At 45.2% G+C, this 17,916-nt stretch overlaps 1 protein-coding gene across 6 annotated transcripts in view; it reads right to left on the bottom strand.

The window, feature by feature from the left end:
- GRIP2 (glutamate receptor interacting protein 2) overlaps positions 1-17,916 on the bottom strand; it is a 280,221-nt gene that overhangs the window by 91,619 nt on the left and 170,686 nt on the right. Inside the window, exon 1 of one of the 6 annotated variants that reach the window (XM_032699239.1) lies at positions 16,043-16,128. The exons of 3 other annotated variants lie outside the window; for them this stretch is intronic. In XM_032699239.1, coding sequence (XP_032555130.1) covers positions 16,043-16,121 — 79 coding nt within the window. In that variant the 5' untranslated portion in view covers positions 16,122-16,128. Of the gene's footprint in view, positions 1-16,042; positions 16,129-17,916 lie in introns of those variants that run through there. 2 more of the 6 variants (XM_032699238.1, XM_032699232.1) reach the window with 2 other exon arrangements.

Here is a 17,916-nt window from a genome sequence, read left to right as displayed (position 1 = left end):
AGCCCATTATCTTTCCAGCTGAAAAGCTTTAATTGAAAATGGCTAATCTTCCAGTGAGTTCAGGAAGGGTTTACAAGCTAATTGCTCTCTTTTCTTTAGGATTAACACTTTGTTCTGTGAATAGGGATGAAGGGCAGCAGATGTGCAGCCTTTACTCTCCTTAATCCAAATGCCCCACTGCCACAGATGCTCCCAACGCTGTGCAGTGGCATAATGGAATCACTTTCTCGCATATAAAGTGGTTGTTCTGAAATGAAATTACAGCTATCTATTAGGAAGGGAACAATAAATTTCCTCCACCACACATTCCCATCATGAAAGACACAACATTGGTCTATAAAAATCCCTGATGGAAGTAAATCTTGCAGGAGAGAGAGCAGCTAACAGATGAATTTACCAATTTCATTTTGTAACTGGTAGTCAGTGTCATTTGGACACAGGCAGAAAAGTCATTAACTCACAGAAGTCAGAGCATGATCCCAGAAACCTCAGGGTGGCTGGGACCTGGGTGCTAATCTCTAGGGTGGGAGAAGACTTAAACGAGCCAGTTGAGGGAACAACTCCTTTTAAACAACTTTTAAACATCTCCTTGCCTTCCATTTAAATAGAGAGAATTTTGCTAACCACATGGCACCTACAACCTATTGCTCTCAGAGCTCACAAGTAAAGCTGGTTGGTAATCCTGATTATCTGGAGTAGATGGATTTGCATTACGTGAGGAAAATGGGTTGACTTGATAGTGTGATCTCTTTAGGTATGATGCACTTAAGGAGGGAGAGGAGTATTCCTAATAACAAAGGTAGAGTGAACTCTATTTCTCAGAGAAAGGGGAGGAGGAGAAAAAGCACATTTAAAGACATCTGAAATGGACAAAGTGGCCATTCAGCTCTTGCTCCTACAGGGCAAGAAGGACTGAGTCCTTCTCCATGTGAAATCTGCATCCCCCCTGCTCAGAAAACCAGGCATCTGACACCTCCTTGCAAGATCCTGATGACCAGTCCAAAAGGGGTTTCACACCTGTTAGCCAACCAATTTTTTGTATTGCCATTATCAGATCAGGGAAGGCCACAACTTTAGGAGTAACAGTGTGCCAATGCACCCTGCTCAGACTGTAGCTCAGAAAAGCAACAGAGCACCTGGGCCCAAAAGGTGTGGGGAGAAGGATGAAGTATTTAGTGTCTGACTCAACAGGAAAGTCAAGCTAATGTTCTGTGTTCTACAGTCTCAGCAGTGCTGTTCAGAACAAGATCAGCACCTTTCAGGAAGGTGCTAGGGAACAGATCCATCCCCACCTGTAAGAGCTGTCTAACAGCATCACCAGGGCTTGCTTTAGGATGGCCAAGGAGAAAGACGTTTGCCGAGAGAACAGTTCATCTCAAGTCCCTTGAACTAAGTTCCTAACTTTAGCCATCTAAACTAGAGAGAAGATTCATCTCTTTTGACAAAACAACAAATACAGTTCAGCAAGTGCTTTCCCTATTCCTCCCTGCCCTAAACCCTAGAATTTTCTGCTGAATCACTGTCAAAGGGAACAAACTCAGGAAGAAAGCAGCGCAAACACTACCCATACCACAGTGTCTCAGTCAAACCCATTACAGCAGGATACAAAAGAGTCCAGGGGATGGTTACCAGACTCAGAAACTTCAAAAGATCAACTAGTTTTTAAAAACTAAATTTCTGTAAATTTAAGCTGAATATTGCCTTTTCAAACCCTTCCTGGAATAGTCACTAAGTTGCTATCCTAAATCAAGCCTTTCATCAGCTAGAGACATGGAATATTTAGAGTTCAAATGAAGATGAATTGTTGCCAGTCAGAGCATCATCCTGCATTCAGCAGCAATCTCAACCTTGCAGAGTATTTCCTTGACTAAAGGAGAAAACCCTCAAAGCAAGCAGATGACAGACACACATATCATGGGCATGCGACAGTATTAAAATCTAGATGGATGCTGAGATATTAATGGCATGGGTTAGGAGGGGATATTTTCAAAACTCTATTAACCCAGTGACCCGGTTTATGAAAAAGATAACTTCTCATTTGTACCTTTTGATTACACATGAGAAGAGGCAGCAAGTGCTCACTCTCTGCTACCTCAGCAGCCATTCACATGCTGAAACTCAGTAGCTACTGTGCAATAAGGCATTAAAAGTTAGAGATTTGTTCATTATTGCCATAAAGTTTAGAGCAATACTTAGAGCAGAGCCTAAGTATTACTTCCCTGTGCTTTTCTGGTTGTTTCTGTTGCTCAAAGGCATAGAAACTCCTGCAGAAGTTCACTCTCCAGAGCTACATCTCCTCCTCCAAGACTGTATTTCTGTGCAAGGGCCACTAGGAACAATATTGAAAGGCTCACAACTGCAAACTTTGTTACTCCACAAAGATGAACACCCAGAATCCAGGCCAGAATCAACACTGGTTAAATTATGGCCAAGAAAACCAAGTGTTGAAGCTGTAACACTTAGCAAAAAGATTCTTCGACTGTCTTCTTCTTTTCAAAGAAAAAAAAAAGAAGCACAGAGAGAAAATTATTTTCTGAAAGCACTACAAAAACCTAGTTTTGTGATCTCCCATCTTCATATTAGCTGACATCCCTGACACACAGTAACAGACCTACTATAGAACAGGAACTAGCATTATAGGTTTAAAAAAGCTCCCTAGAAAAAGTATTTCGGAACAGAAATGTTCTGTCCAATTAGTTACAGAATGATCATTTAAGAGTTTTTATTCTCCAAAATATGTTGTACTATAAGCCCCTTTCACTCAACTAGTAATTTGTTGCTAAGAAGCAGCACAAGGCTTAATAGGACATGGAGACTGGAGTGGAAGTTATGGGTTTGCTTTCTCCATAGCTGAGAATTGATGCATGTATGTTGGGGGGCAGACAACAAGAAAATAGATCTTGATCAAAATGATCAGCCAGAGCAGTGGAGCCTGCAGGGGCTCTGAACCAGCAAGCAACACCTGAGGGATGGGTCACAACTGGGGCATTAAAGATTCCTTGCAAGATTTCAGGTGCACCCCTGAAGTAACCGCACACTCCTGGAGAGCATTGCATGCAGATGGAGGCCCAGGCATGACTGACTAACAATTACCTACATTTTATGTGGTGTTCCAAAGTAATTAAAAACTGGATTCCTTCAAAAAGAGCATTTGCCTCAAGCTTGTCAGGATGGTTTTTAGGCAGTAGTTGCACCATTGCAAAGGATGTTTGTGATCTGAATTGCAGCCACATTAAGTAGATTATTAAATATACAAAACATCATGCGGCCTGTTATCCTCAGAATGACTCACTCCTGATGTACAGCAGTTTAGCCAGAGGAAAAGGGTAATGGAGGAGGAGAGTGCAAATGCTCTTCACAGGTCATTCCTCTAGCTGCCACATCAGTCCTCTTCCAAAGCCAGTCTCTCCTCTCCCTTCTTCATAGAATCACTTGGGTTAGAAGGGACCTTCTCCAGCGAAAGCCTCCATCCAGTCTCCTCTGGAAGTGTCGCCATGAAGGAACCCCATGGTCAAACAAAAATACTCCCCTAACACAAGCATTTACATTGGGACCACATGGGTGAGGGAACATCGGTGCCCATGGCTATGCCTCCTCTCCACTGTGAAAAGGGAAATGGGCACATCCACCCCAGCAGCACCCACACCTACTCATCCTGCCCAGAGCCGGGCAGCTTGGCCTTGTGACCGGGATTCTCCTCTCTGCAGAGACAACCCAAGTGCACCAGCCTCCCTCCCTCTAAGAAGGTATTTGGCAGGATTTGATGGTTGAGCATAATTCCAGATGAAACACGCCAGACTGAAGGATTTCTGCATAATTAGGAATATAATACTGTATTTAAGAATCTCCTAAATATCCACAGTTAACAGAGGGCAGAATCCTCAGTGGAAGCCCATCTCTTGTCACAAGGGACTAAAGCTGGCACTAAGTGGATGCAGATCTTCATTTTTTTTAATACCTCAGCAGCCCAAATACAGCAGCCAACAGAAGTCCTTTCCAGAATGGGCCCAAGCCCACAGTAGATCTCTTTGATTGGATGCCCCATCTTGGAGGCATCCGGTGTTCCCAGAGCAGCAAAGCAGCTGTGCAGGTACCCAGGCTTCAGGGAAGTTTCTATAGCAACAGGATGCAAAGAGAATTTAGGGGTTTACGTGGCACAGCTGATTTACACCATCACAGCTGTGTTTAAGTCATCGAGGCCAAAGGAAAAGCCTGAAAAAATAGATGCAATTCCCTGTTAGAGCAGGTTTGCTGCTCTTCACTTCATCAGTACAACAGTTTTTAAGCCTCACATTTCAGGTTGATAGATCGCTTTCCTGTTGTCTCTGCCAAGGCCCAAGCCTGTGTGGATTCTTTCTTTATACTCCAGCTGTTAAAGTCCACACAATCCCAAATTTCCAAGCTTTTAGAAAGAACTAATCCGGACAGTACTGAGAGGTACACTCTTGCCTGGGAAGCAGGTAAAAAGAGAGTGGTTACTGGGCAGTATCACTTCATATTAGAGAAGAACAGACAGTTATACGTGCACATTTTTCTAAGTATACATCCAGATTTTCTGCCAGGCAGCAGTGGGCAGCACCATCATCAGCTCTTCCTCCATGGGGCATTATCATGCATGGGGAGCTGCAGGGGTGGCAAACTTGTACCCTGAGACCAGGAACACACTGAGCAGCAGCTGTTTGCCAAGAGGTCACAGATTTAAAGCTGGTGGGGACCTTCCTGTGTGTTCTCTCACTAGCCAGCAGACACGCCCCTGCATTAGCTCATCCTCACACCGCTGCAGAGGACACAATTTCCTTGCCTAGTGGAAACCCCAGGACAGAGGTGCCAGCCCCACCACCTCAATAGGCCAATCTCAATGCTCAGATTAAAAACAAAGCCTTCCTGTCACCCCAGTCCCACCCTGCAGCAGCCACTCCTCTGGACGCTATCGCTGCCCTCTGCCCCCCTGGCAGCCTCTGCTTTTCCAGGAGGGATGAGTGTGCAGTGCCCACACACAGCACACTCCCACCATGGAGGCACTGGTACTGTCACTGCAGTTTGCAGCCTTGTAGGGTCCCACCCCAGCACTTTGCCTGTTCCCTGTCCCTGAGCTCTGGGGTGACAGAGCATATTTATGGGCTAAGAAATGAGATGCTTGCCTATGTCACAGGATGGAGGAAACAGCAGCTGCAAAGTTCAACCTACCATCATGACAGCTATGGTTTTTCCCAAGATAATATTGCTGCCCATTTGCTGTCACAGCTTCCCTTCCTATCCCTTCATCTTCCTGCAAAAAGGGGTTTCCTTGGACTTTTGCAAATTAGGAGTTTCACATTCTTCAGTTTTGAAGTAGCAAAAGTTTCAAAGCAAGTGAGAGGCGACCACTGAGGGCTTTCTCTCACCTGCCTTACAGACAAAAAGCTCTCAAAGGACAGTGTCACAAAGCTTTCCTCCCCCTGCAAGTACCACTGCACACCCCCTCCCTGGAAACACTTGCTGGAAGGCAGTTAAAACTTAAAAAAAAAAAAAATCGAGTAGGGAAAAGGACAGGCAAGGAAGGCAAAGCATGGGGATTGAGCAGACAGCAGATTAATAGCCTGGCATCTATGGCAGTTTAATAATAGAGCTGTCACAATAGGACAGATTTACTAATTGCAGAGTCATTTGCTATGGATTCCCATCAAGCTGCCATTTAAATCTCTGTGCAGTTTTCAAGATGGCTTTTGAAACTGGGGGGGGGGGGGGGGAGAAGGGACAACACCCACAGTACTTATGAAGCTAAATTTAGGAAAGCATTGTGTTTTCTTACAGATGACAGGGCTGACAAGGAAGCAAGGAAGGAACCATCAGTACCGTGAGCCCAAAAGAGCTGGGAGGAAGGAGGGGACAGGTATTTGTGTCTGGGCACCCCCATGCAACAAGAAGGTCTTACATCTGGGGACAAGGCTCTGACCTCAAACTAAGCCCTGGAGAGTTTTACATAGCATTAACCAGTGACCTACTAATACCTCCAACATCTCCCCAGGCACTGAGCTACAGCTCTGACATGTCTTTTTGCAGAATTAGTCAGTACCAATTTTAGGGGCCAAACGTCATGTTAAACCACAGATAGAAGAGTTGTGATCTCTTGAGTCTGCCAGCTTGGAGGATTAAGTTGGCCCTTTCTCTACAGACTTCAAAGTGAGGTGTAAGCTCCTAATTCATGCATTCTTATGACACAGACCTGCATTATGCAGCTCAGCCCAAGGTATGCACAGCTGTTTTTGTTGGGGGAGCCTGGTGACAACACACTGCAGTGAAGGAGTGCCCTGCATGCCACCTCCACAACTTGGCTCTTCTCCATCACATTCCTGAGGCCACCAGTGTCAGCCCAGGAGTGATTCACAGTGCTGTGAGTGCTTGGGTCCTCCCAGACTCATGATACCAGGGTTGCAAGAAAATTGAACAGGTTGAAAAATATTTCCAACAAAATCCTTGAGCAACAGATGTTACCTGGGGAAAATACCTCATTCAAATCAAGCCTGATGTTCCTCAGCCTTGACCTGAAAGTTTTCCAACACAGTCTGGAGAGAATTAAAACCAACCCAAGTGCAAGCAAGAGACCTGGCGAATAAGGGAACCCTAGAATGGAAGAATATTCTCAATCAGGAAATTGAGCCTGAAGCTTTACATCCTAGAAGGGCACCCTTACCTTTTGGGAAGGAAAAGGGGCTCTCAACACTAGAAGGAGCAATTCTGTATCCAGCAGTCCTTTGCCCCACAACCCCACTCTCTCCAGCATCACTCTCTGGGACTCATTTCCCCCCAGAATAAAAGGTGGACAGCTATCCTCTGCATCCTTGTTCTTGCATCTGCAGAGGCACCATGAACCACCACCAGGATGGCAAGAGACCCTCCGGCCACTCAGGTGACCACATGCCAGGCTTTGCTTGGTACCACAGGAGAGGTGGTGGGAGATGCTTTTGGGGGCCCCAAGGCAGCAATGCCATCCCACCTCAACCAGCAGCCCAAGAGGAGGCTGTGCCTTTTGTGTCATACATGCTCTCAGAGCTCAGCTGAGAGGCTGGTGAAAAGGCCGTTCTATTCCACTTTTCCTTTAGGGAAAGAGGGCGCTTTCAGAAGTTCAGCCAGGACTTTGCGGATCATCAACAATTAGCGGCCTACATGGGTGCACAGTTGGGGCTTTCAAGGCATTTCAATTCTGCTGTCACTTAATAACCACCCATGACTCAGAGGCCGCTTTCCTCCCACACGCTGTGGTCCAGCACTCCAGATCTTTTTCATCCCTTTGAATCCACTGGTACAGAAGATAAAAATCTGTTAAACAAGACTGCTTTGCCATTGCATCTGCAACTATTCTGTCACACCAAGAGCATGATTTGATCAGGTATTACATTTTGTCCTGGTCTCCAGACTGTTGTTTAAGTGCATTTGCAAAAAGGATGCTGTATTAAAGCAATATAGGACTCTTCCTACACCATCTCTGAGGACAGGACAAGACAGTGCCAGCTCCCATCCAGGCCCAGCATCCTACTCTTGCTGCAGCTGTTTCTAAATTATTTTGGTCTACCAGGAACACATTTAAACATAGATGAGAACTGTTACATGGCATTTTCTTCTCAGAGGCACAATCAATCCCCATTTTATACTTAGTAGAGATAAGATGGCTGAAGCGTAATTGATTTTATTTTATGGGATGCTCTACCATGAGCATCCTTAAACAGAATTCAGTTATAATGAACATACAGTACAAGATGAGTCTTCACTGAGACAAATGTCATTGCCTAAGGACAAGTTCAGATCTAAGTAAAATCAGATTCATTTGTTACTCTACATCTTAGACGAGGCTCTTCAGTTGTGTTGAACTAATTCAAGTGTGCCAGAACATGCATTCCCTCTGCATTTCCATCAAGATGAGGGCAATGTTTACCACCAGCTCCCTTGCTAACTGAATGCCTCCCACTGTGCCTATTTCACTTTGGAAAGTCCTTTTCCCTCTGTGTCTTCCTATCAACTCATCTGCGGTACTTGGGAAATATCTCTTCAGGCTTTGCAATGAAATTTGGATCAATGGAAGGTAGGACCACTTCTTGCTGAGCACAGCATCCTGAAGAGCTACCCCAGTGTTCAGGGTTTGGGATGCCTCTCATGCTGCTCCAGTTTGGAGTCCACAGCTGGCAGTCCTACCACCAGTCCCTCCTACATCACCACAGGCACCCATCTGCTCTGGAGGGGAGTGCTCACTTGTTTAGGCAAGCACACCCATCACCCTTGGCCCTGGCTGGTACTGCTGGGAGCTGGCTCTGCTCCAGCAGCTGTTGAGACACATCTGCACGCCTGCACTAGCACAGCCCACCCTAAGCACTGCTTTGTGTGAGACCAGACACCACCTCTCTATGGATTACAAGCCCAAGGAGTTAGTCACCCAGTTAGCAAACCAGAGAGCAAACACAACTAACCAGTGAAAGCAGATTTGGGGTTTTTTTCCCTGTGAAAATGCTGGGCTCAGGTAGGGCAAGAAGAGAATTAAAGCAGTGCTTGGACTAAATGAGGGGTGGGTGTGTAAATTTGGGAAGTCCCATTTAAATCAACTTCCAAGACTGAGAAGATAAAAATTAGGGGGAAAATAAAAAGACTAAGAAGAAACATATAGAAAATTATTAAGTGCAAACACACACAAAACCTGAGAGGTTTTTGCAGTTTGCTTTTTCATTATTGGTCATTTTTGGCCCATATTTCTTCCCCCAACCCTTCCTCCAAGTCCGTGCTTCAGTCTTATATTTCTCATGCCGTGCATGGAGCAGGGGAATGAGGGAAGTGAAGGAAGGAGTCAGCTCTGAAGTCTGCAGAGCCTATGATGCTCCAGCAACACTCTCCTGAGTTCAGCCATCACATACTAATACAAGCATGATCAGAAACTGAGTAATTAGAACAGCCTGGAAGGTTAATGGCATGCACCACCTACTATCACCTCATTAGAGCAGGATCCGTAATACAGACACCATACTGCACCTGATTAGTGCAGACTCACACAAGAGATGCTCGACAGATTGACAGACAGCAGAGCTAACTATGAACCCTAATGATGCTGCATAGGGGAGCTACTCCTCAATCACAGAAGAGATTGCCAGCATGACTTGGATGATGGCATGGCTCTGCCTTCAGTTTTACAACTCCACTAAGCTCCCAGGGACAAGATGTTTCTGCTGTGCTTCAGTCGGCTTTAGAACTTTGATCTAATTGGACTCATGGTGTGGGAAACAGGAACTATCTTCCACCACAGCCCTGCACAGCCCTGGGACCACTGGCCAGCTGTACCTTTCCCTGTGACAGGTTTCCATGAGTAAGGTGAAAACCAGTTCAAGTGAGCAACTATTTCCTTTGTCCTGGGGACAATCTACAAATTCCCTCATCTTGAGCTTGATGCCAGCAGGCTGCTTATATGGCATCTCTTACCTTCACAGACCACTCTTGGGAGCCTGGGATGCCACTCCATGTGACAGACATCTGTACTCATGGATTTAGAGTGATGGCAGTGTAGGTGGGGAAGGATGACCTGGTGGTTTTCTTCACTCAGACAACATGCTCAGGGACATGACACAGCCTTGGTCTATTTAAAATTTTCAGTTTCGAGTTATTTCACATCTCTGATGAACTGGCTTCAGCATCCAGGCTCTGTGTGCAGCCCAGATCCTCAGCATGGGTTTCGTCTCCAGTCAAGGATCCAAGTGGCCACGACCAGGGGACTTCAGTGTCTCATGTGTGGGCACTTGTGTATTAGCAGATCTGCTCCTGATCTGATGAAGTTAAAACACAAGTCTCCCCTATCCCAGGATACTCTACACGGAGACAGAGCACATCAGAGGGAGACAAGAAGCTCAGTAAGGAAGATTTCCAGAAAGTACCTGCACTGGCAGGATCCCAAAAGCACTGGCTGAACTAATCCAAGTCATTGTTTTCCACTGTCTCCTCCTAACATTCTAAATCTAGAATTTGTTTAGAAGCCTCAAACTCTGAATTTCTGCATTACCTGAAAGTGCCAAGAGCAATGACCAACAGGTGACCAGGAGGCAGTCTCCCATCACGATCATTCCAGCTCTTTCCAGGCAATGTCACAAAAGATAAGCTCAGAATGTGCCAGTAGCAGTAGCCTGCTGAGTATCTGCTCGGAAGATGTGTTCATTGGCAACGACACCTCTGCTATTTTAAATGCAAACAGGACCTGTGATCTGCATTTATACCATTTGTGCAGTTCAGAGCAGACACTGCTTGGGAAGCCGCCACCATGCATCATTACCAGCACTGCTCGAGCTACAATGTAGCTGCTAATTAACAATCGATTTATGTTTTCAATTCTAACATCAGTATTAACATGAAGCTTTTATTAATGCCATAGAGACACACCCGCAAGTGTAGCACGGGTACCACTGACCTTTCAAAGCAACTAGAAAAGAGTCACAAGAGATATTCTTGTCTTATTTATATATTCCCCCCAGGTAAAAATGGTGCTGAAGAGCACAGTCAGAGGGATGGAGTCACATTTGTGCCGCCAGCCCAGCAACTGCCGCCGCTCCGGCTGCCACCAGTGCCACGGGCAAGGCCAGTTCTGCTGCCCCGTGGTGGGTCCTTGAGCTGGAGGAGCTCAGGAGCTATGAGCCAACTCTGCCCTCTTGCGATTACAGCCGGGCTTCAAACCTCTCCCCCTTCCCCGTGTATCTGGGCTCTTCTCCAGAAAGGTACCTAATTCCAGCAGACATGTTAAAGACCATTTATTTATTGAACTCTCCAGGAGACAGACGCTGCTGGGTGACGGTAGGATTTAGCAGATTCCTCGGCAGAGCTGGAGGCACTCAGGTAATTCCTCCCCCTCCCTGGTAACAGCCCAGACCTCAAGTTTGCTCCCCTCTTTGTAAGAGAGATTTAGCCCCATGTTTGGCAGCGCTCAGCACTTTGCCTCAGGCTGCAGCACTGCAGACACAGGGCTGCCTGTAAGGAGCATGCTGGACATGCAGGCAAGTGTCTAACATCCTGGGCATATCAGGTCAACTAACTTCTAAATAAGGCTTAGAGAAACCCCTCCCCAGAACCACATCCTTACCCTTCCTTATCCACCCTCCAAAGCCAAGCCAGCTCCACGATCTGTTCCCACATGTTCCATCCCAAGGCAGGGGCTGGCTGGAAATTAAAGACAGGAAAAACCTTCATTTCATCACCTGTGAAACCTCATTTTCCCTTCCTAAAAGGAGCATCAGTCGTTTCAGAGGCTGCTACATCAGGGCTGTACCTAAGGCTGCAAGGCAAAGCAGCGCTGTGATCTGGTCTCTCCTGCAATGCGTGGAGCTCCACGAGGGAGCAGCATGTCCCTTCAGTTGGGAGTGTTGGACTCCACAACTCCTTTTAAAATGGCTAACGGAGAGCTGAAGGAGGAGAACGGGGACAGAAGGAGATGCAGGTTAATATTTTTCTTCTCACACACACACATACAGGGTCACAACATCACCCTGCAAGAAAGAAGGTGCTGCTGTGATGAAGTTGATTATTTCTTGCTTTGATGTCCAGTTATTTACCAGAGCAAATAACTGCTAGATAGTTTAAAAAAAAATAAAATAAAATAAAAAATAGTTTAAAAAAAAAAAGGAAAACAATAACAACAAAAAACACCACTCTAAAACCAAACAAAAACCCTAGCTCTCAGGGAGAATCAGGCTTCAGAACAGATTTCAACCCAGCTGCATCAGGCCTTTCAGGATTCACAAATCTGGTATTAAAGCCAGGAGGGCCTGACGTGGCCATCATAATAATTTGTTGATAATCCAAACAATCCATTAGAAGAACAGGATACCCCTTATCTTCTTTCTTCCCAATCTTTGATAGGAAGTGAGCCCCTGTTTTGACATTTGCTTTTGCTGCTCCCCTCATGTAAACTCAGCAAGCCACAAAATTCGTGTGCTAACTTGAATTAAGTCTCACAAAGAGTAGAGAAAGGAAAAATATACATCAGCCTCTGAAGCCAGGCCTTTTTGAAGGCACAGAGCAGCCAACTAGAAGGTGATGGGGAGTGAGTTAAGATAGTTCACACAAGAGCTTCCTGCACCAAGGTATTGATTACGTCAGGAGTAAGATTACACAATGTTATTTCCACTGAGTCTCACACTCAGGACTGCTCAACCCAATCCCTAGTAGATCAGAATTTGTTCTCTGATTATGGAGATACAAAAGGCTCTCACACAGTGGCAGCAGCAAAGCTTTAGAGCTGGTGAGGACTTCAGCAGGAAACAGTGTAGTGGGCACTACATAGTGCATCAGGGCACTACATAGTGCCCACTAGGGGGGTAAGAGAATAACAGTGTAAAACAGGAGCAGCACAGGTTATTTGTTGTCAAAATAATACTATTTAGCTGGTATATGTTGGAAAATGAAAAGTGACCACTGCTTTGTAAAGGATGTTCTAACTCTGGCTGAGCATGGGAAGTGGAATAAAGCAGGAAGTTCCAAGGCGCCTACCTGAGAGCTTGGGGATAACCACAAAATCCCCACCATCAGTTGCTGCACCAGCAAAGGAATGTGGGAGAAACTGCTAATACATTTAAGAGCTAGCAAAATATATACACACATATATAACTATGTCTCTCCACAGAAGCTCGTTACATGTGTCTCTGTCACATTATGTCACCACCACATGTCACTGTTTAGACAAAATGACAAGGAAAGATCTGAGTAAGGGTTTAAAAGTTCTGCCAGGGATCAGAATAATGAGGGATGCCCTCATCAGTGTTGTGAGAGCAAAGAAAAGAAATAGCAATATCTCGGGGGTGAAAAAAAAATAATAAATATCTCGGGGGTGAAAAAAAAATAATAAAAATCAGCACTTGCCCCTCACAATGTTGTTTCAGAAAGTGTCTCAAAAAGTCAGCCCCAAGGAACACCACCTGCTGCAGGAGTTACACTTTAGAGCAGACAATTATTTCTAGCTGGAACGTTTCCCGGGGCTAATTTGTAGAAAAACCACTCTAAGGCTGCACAGTCCCACGCTGTTGGGGCCTGGCACAGAATCCTGCTCAGGGTGGCCATGGAGAAGTGTAGGTACTGTCTGGGAAGTGCAATTTGGTCAGCTCTGCTGTTCAGATAGCTAATGCACAGATGTCTGACTTGGTTGGGTTTTTTTCTCTGATATTCACTGATCTTGCCCAGTTGTGTAAAGCCTCCCTCCTGCATTTCCCCCACCCAGATATACCAGGAGTAGATGGAGCAAGAACTCAAAGGCACAGGTGATGATCTGCTGGCTGCCTGAGCCCCTAAAGACATGTACACCCCAGGTAGAGCTGCTCCATGAATTAGCATTGAGTCTCAGATCTGTCAAACTCAATGAGTGCTGACTGATGTAACCTTTTAATTAATGGATTCTGTCAAAATTATAACAGCCCAAACTACTGCAATAGTTGATGTGGACTGGAGCATCAGCTTCCCCAGTCCTCCTGCTCCCAAAGCCAGCTTCTTACCAAAGCCTTTCATCTGCATTTTCTGATTTCAACCACAGGAGTTTAAAAAATCCAGTAAACCCAACTGTGCCATCTAACTCCATAAAACCTCTCTCCCACAGCAGTCAATTGAAAGGCCAGCTGATGCTTACAGGAGAGCCTTTCAGATCAAAGCACACCAAGTCTGCTTAGACATGCCTGCTTTCCAAAAGGCTTGTCTGTACATCTCCCAATTAGCTCCAAATCCAGCGCAGGTCAACTGCAGATAAAAGGCAGGCATTTAGTAAGCACACCAAACTGCTACGAGACTTCACTTCTCAGCCTCTTACCCAGTCCTGTACTTGCAGCTGCCTTGCTCCAAGACTCTTTACCTGCATTCCTGAAATATGGATGTCAGCAGGTCAAGGACAATGGTGTTGTTTTTGGTTGGGACTCCCCAGTGTTAGACATCCTACATCTTTCTTCCTATGGCACACAAGGTCAGCTAGTTGCACAAGGCATTCCAGGACACTTAGAGAGGCTATGTTTTTTTAATTTTATTTATTACTATTATTATTGCTAAAACAGTAGTTAACATTCCCAGGATGCACATTGGTCACCCTGCAGCCACTGAACACACACACACGCAACAGCACTGGTTCTCAGCAATGAGCAGACAAGTTCCTCTCACCAGCCCTGTCACTTCCCTTTCTGGGGGACAGGAATGAAAACCATGGCAGTGTGATAGCTTAGCCCCAGTTTGTCCAGAGTCAGCATTAACCCAACAGAGACATTCTGAGCACAGCACCTGATAGGCTTTTTGTTTCTCTCCTAGCAATGGCTTAATGGAAAAATCCAATAATAGTTAAGAGTTCTCCCTACCTACACACTCTAACTCTGATATCTACGTAGAAATAGGGGACACAAACATTCCATGGAGGAATCCCTTTTTGACTTGAAAAAGACATGAAGTCTAGAGATTTTCTACTCCTGCAGAGCCCCATAGTCAGGGGACCTCAGTAAGAGCCATGTATTGTGTGTTAGGTAGTTCCTCCATGAAGGGATGTGTTTCCCTCATTAGTGAGATCTCAGTCTCCCATGGGCTTTGGTAACTTCCAGAGTGTATTCCTCTGGAGCATCACTCTCCTTGATGGCAGCAGCACACCCTATTTTAACCCCTGTAAAGCAAAGATCAGGTCTAAAAGCCTGAAGATTTCTAACCTCCCCAGGCAATTTGCACATGGAGTTGAACTACTGAGTGACATGGGTGCAAGAAGGTCAACAGTCACTCATAGCCCTGCTACCCCCCATGAAGAATAAACCACAGACACAGAGGCAGCAAGTGCTGCTGGCAGAGCACAGGAAGTTTGCTATTACAAACACACAAAGGTGTATTAATGTTCTACAACAGCGTTATTTAGGAGGTGTTTGGGAGATCTAAGGTCCATAGGAAAGCAACTACCAGCAATTAGCTGGGTCACTTGCACATAGCTTGAGAACAGAACAGCAAAGGAGGAAGTGGTAATTGTCAGAAAATATGGGGTGAAAAAAGAATTAAAGAAAAAAAATACCTGCAGTTTAACCAGAGACCCCAGGAAGTAAGACTCTTAATTCCTATAGATTTAAAGGGAAGTAAAAAATTTCCTGTCTTTAGGGGATCCAAATTTGGATGGACTGGGTTACTTATAATATTTCTATTGTATCACTGCTGTAAATTTGTATTCTGTGGCTTCTTGAAGGTGTCCAGCATTCTCAATAATCAGCATACAAAAGGCTTAGAAAATTACAAATAAATCTTCAGCTAAGGCTCAGCAACACAATACCTGTTAACAGAACAGTGGCCCAAGCCTCTGATCTCTTTGTAAACCCAAACTTCTCCGATACTCACAGGGAAACATCTCCCTACTCCTCTCCCTACCTCCCACCCCAGAGGATGGGGATGGCTGCAGTCCCTGCACCAGCAGTGCTCTGTCCCCAGACAATTTCTCTGTCAGGAAGAGGATATGAACATGGAAAACCTGTGTAACTTTAGTAAGTAGTAAAACATCCAGATGCAAAGATTATTCAGTACATTAAAACATAATTACGGCCAGTTAGGAAGTTAAAGCACAAGTTGACAGCTTCCCACTGCGTTTTCCCACAAAATACCAGCTTCCACAGCATGCTATATTTTACCGTTCTGCTTCCTTCAAAGCATCTAATCAGGACCGTCACACTTTGGATACCCCTAGCCACCAACAAATAAAGCTTAAATCCATTGCTTTTAACAGGCAATCCCCATCTCTGGTTATAGGAATAAGCTTCCAAAGGAAATCAGTCTTATTATTAAAAGCCTATAACTAGGGAAGAAGACAGACATGCCACCTCCTTTTCCCCTTCCCAACTCAAACCCACCAACACCAAGGCAGTCAGGGGACGGTGGAAGTTTTTTTCAGTTAATGAAATATCAGCGACAAGATCTGCAGGGGAGCTTAAACACAAACCTCAGACATGCATCTCACAAGCCACCCTGCCCCCTCCTAGGGAGATCTGAAACAAAATAAATGATGAAAGGTAAATTAAGCCACAAAATAAATGAAGACTCCAATCAGCAGTGCAATTACCTCGGAGTGCCCTCCACCGGAGGAAGGTCTGCAAGAAGTGCATGCTCCTTTTCCTCAGTCCCGGAGGAGGTGGCAGCATTAGCAGGACCAGCTCTGCTCCACAGCTCGCTCACAAGCACTCCAGCATCCCCAACCTCCTTCCAGCCCCAGCACCACCTCCGTCCAGCCTGCGCAAAGTGCACCTGGTCTGCTCTGCTAACCACTGCTGGGGAATCTGGGGCTTCTCTCTCTCATGCTCTCTCCCTCTCCAAATAAGCAATTAGCATGAATAATTACAGCTCTGATAATAATACCCAGCCACCTTTGAGCAAGAGGGAGAAGACTGTAATTAACTCTTTCCAAGGGATAAGAGGAAGTTGAAATAGCACAAGCCTAATTATCCTCTTCTGGGACAACTCCTGGCTACCCAGAAGCTTCGGAAAGAGTGGGAGGCAGAGGTCAAGTAGCATCCTTTTGGAAATCTCTCCATCCAACGCAATTTTATGTGTCTGCTACCCAAGTGATCATTAGATGTGCAAATTTACACAAAGGGGAAAAGAACCCACAGTTTCTGTGTGCCTAATGGGCTGTCCATTCAGAGACTGCCTGCAGCATTATCCTGTGACGAATCTTTGGCCACTGAGGACTTTGGAGCTGTTCCCCTGCCAGGGAATACGTTGTGGTGATGTTCAGATCCTCCTGTACACGGTGCAGAGCCTCACCAGCTGGAGGGTTGGTACCACCAACCCTGCCCAGGGCTCAGGAAACCTGACCCCAGGCTGGAGAGGGCACCAGTGCCCACCCTGCAACAGGCTCTCACCATCAACCAAGCACTAAGGCGCTCCCACCCCAGAGCTTTCTACCTGCCTCATCCCCCAGCTTGCAAAGCCAGGGCAAGAACACCTAAATAACACAGGTAAGGACTTGAGATCAGCTCAGGAGAGAAGCCAGGGTGAGCACACTGAATATGCCTTTGCATCAAACTGGCTTTGCTCCCTTCCCAAAGCCTCTCCCGGCAGGTATGTGGGACAGACACACATGCGTGTCCTGCTCCCAGTTCCTTCCAAGAAGCAAAACACACTACACGCACCACCCCACCCCCCAGAGGAGTTAAGTGAGTCAGAGACTAAAACAATGGATGGTGGCCCTCTGCAATAACTGCCCCAAGTTGACACAGGCTCTGAAAGGGGGCACAGGTTAGATGGTTGCTGTATGCTCTCCTCATATTACCAAAAACAGTGATAAAGAGAGTTATTATACAATCCTGTCATGCTTTATTGCTATTGCAGTGTCTGGAGATGTTATTAGAGTGCTGAAGTAGAACAGCTGGGTACACTGCTCTCCAAACACTCCAGTCTCTTATTAAAAGAGCACAGGTTTTGTTAACATCTCCTCTTTTACTCCATTCATCTGAAATCTTTAAGAGTGGAAAAATTAACATGTTTATGAACCCTTATCACTAGTCTTAGAAAATCTGCTGAAATTTTTATGTCTCTAAGCATTTAAGCATTAATTTTCATATTACAAAGACTCTACATAATTCTTTTATTTATGAAGTCAAGGTGCTCAGGGCACCACAGAATATAATAAAGCATTTTAAAATACAATATAACATACATAAAATAATTTCAGATATTTAATGATTTTGAAGGTAAGACTTTACCAAGATGTATACAATGAGTATTTTAAATTTCCTTAGGTCACCCACTTTTATTACAGAACTATCTCTTTTTTTTTTTTGCTAATTTCTTGAAAAATGAGAAGGTAAACATATTCTTATAGACAACCTGAATCCCACAAGTTATTACATGCATTAGTTTCCCTGTAACATGAATAGTTCCATGACCATTAGGTAGACTAAGCAGTGGTATAAATTGAAGCTTATATATTAAGAC

Source organism: Chiroxiphia lanceolata, chromosome 11 (genome assembly GCF_009829145.1).
Source record: "Chiroxiphia lanceolata isolate bChiLan1 chromosome 11, bChiLan1.pri, whole genome shotgun sequence".
Classification (NCBI taxonomy): Eukaryota; Metazoa; Chordata; class Aves; order Passeriformes; family Pipridae; genus Chiroxiphia; species Chiroxiphia lanceolata.
The sequence above is the reverse complement of the archived record's forward strand: the minus strand, read 5'-3'. Positions and strand labels throughout refer to the sequence as shown.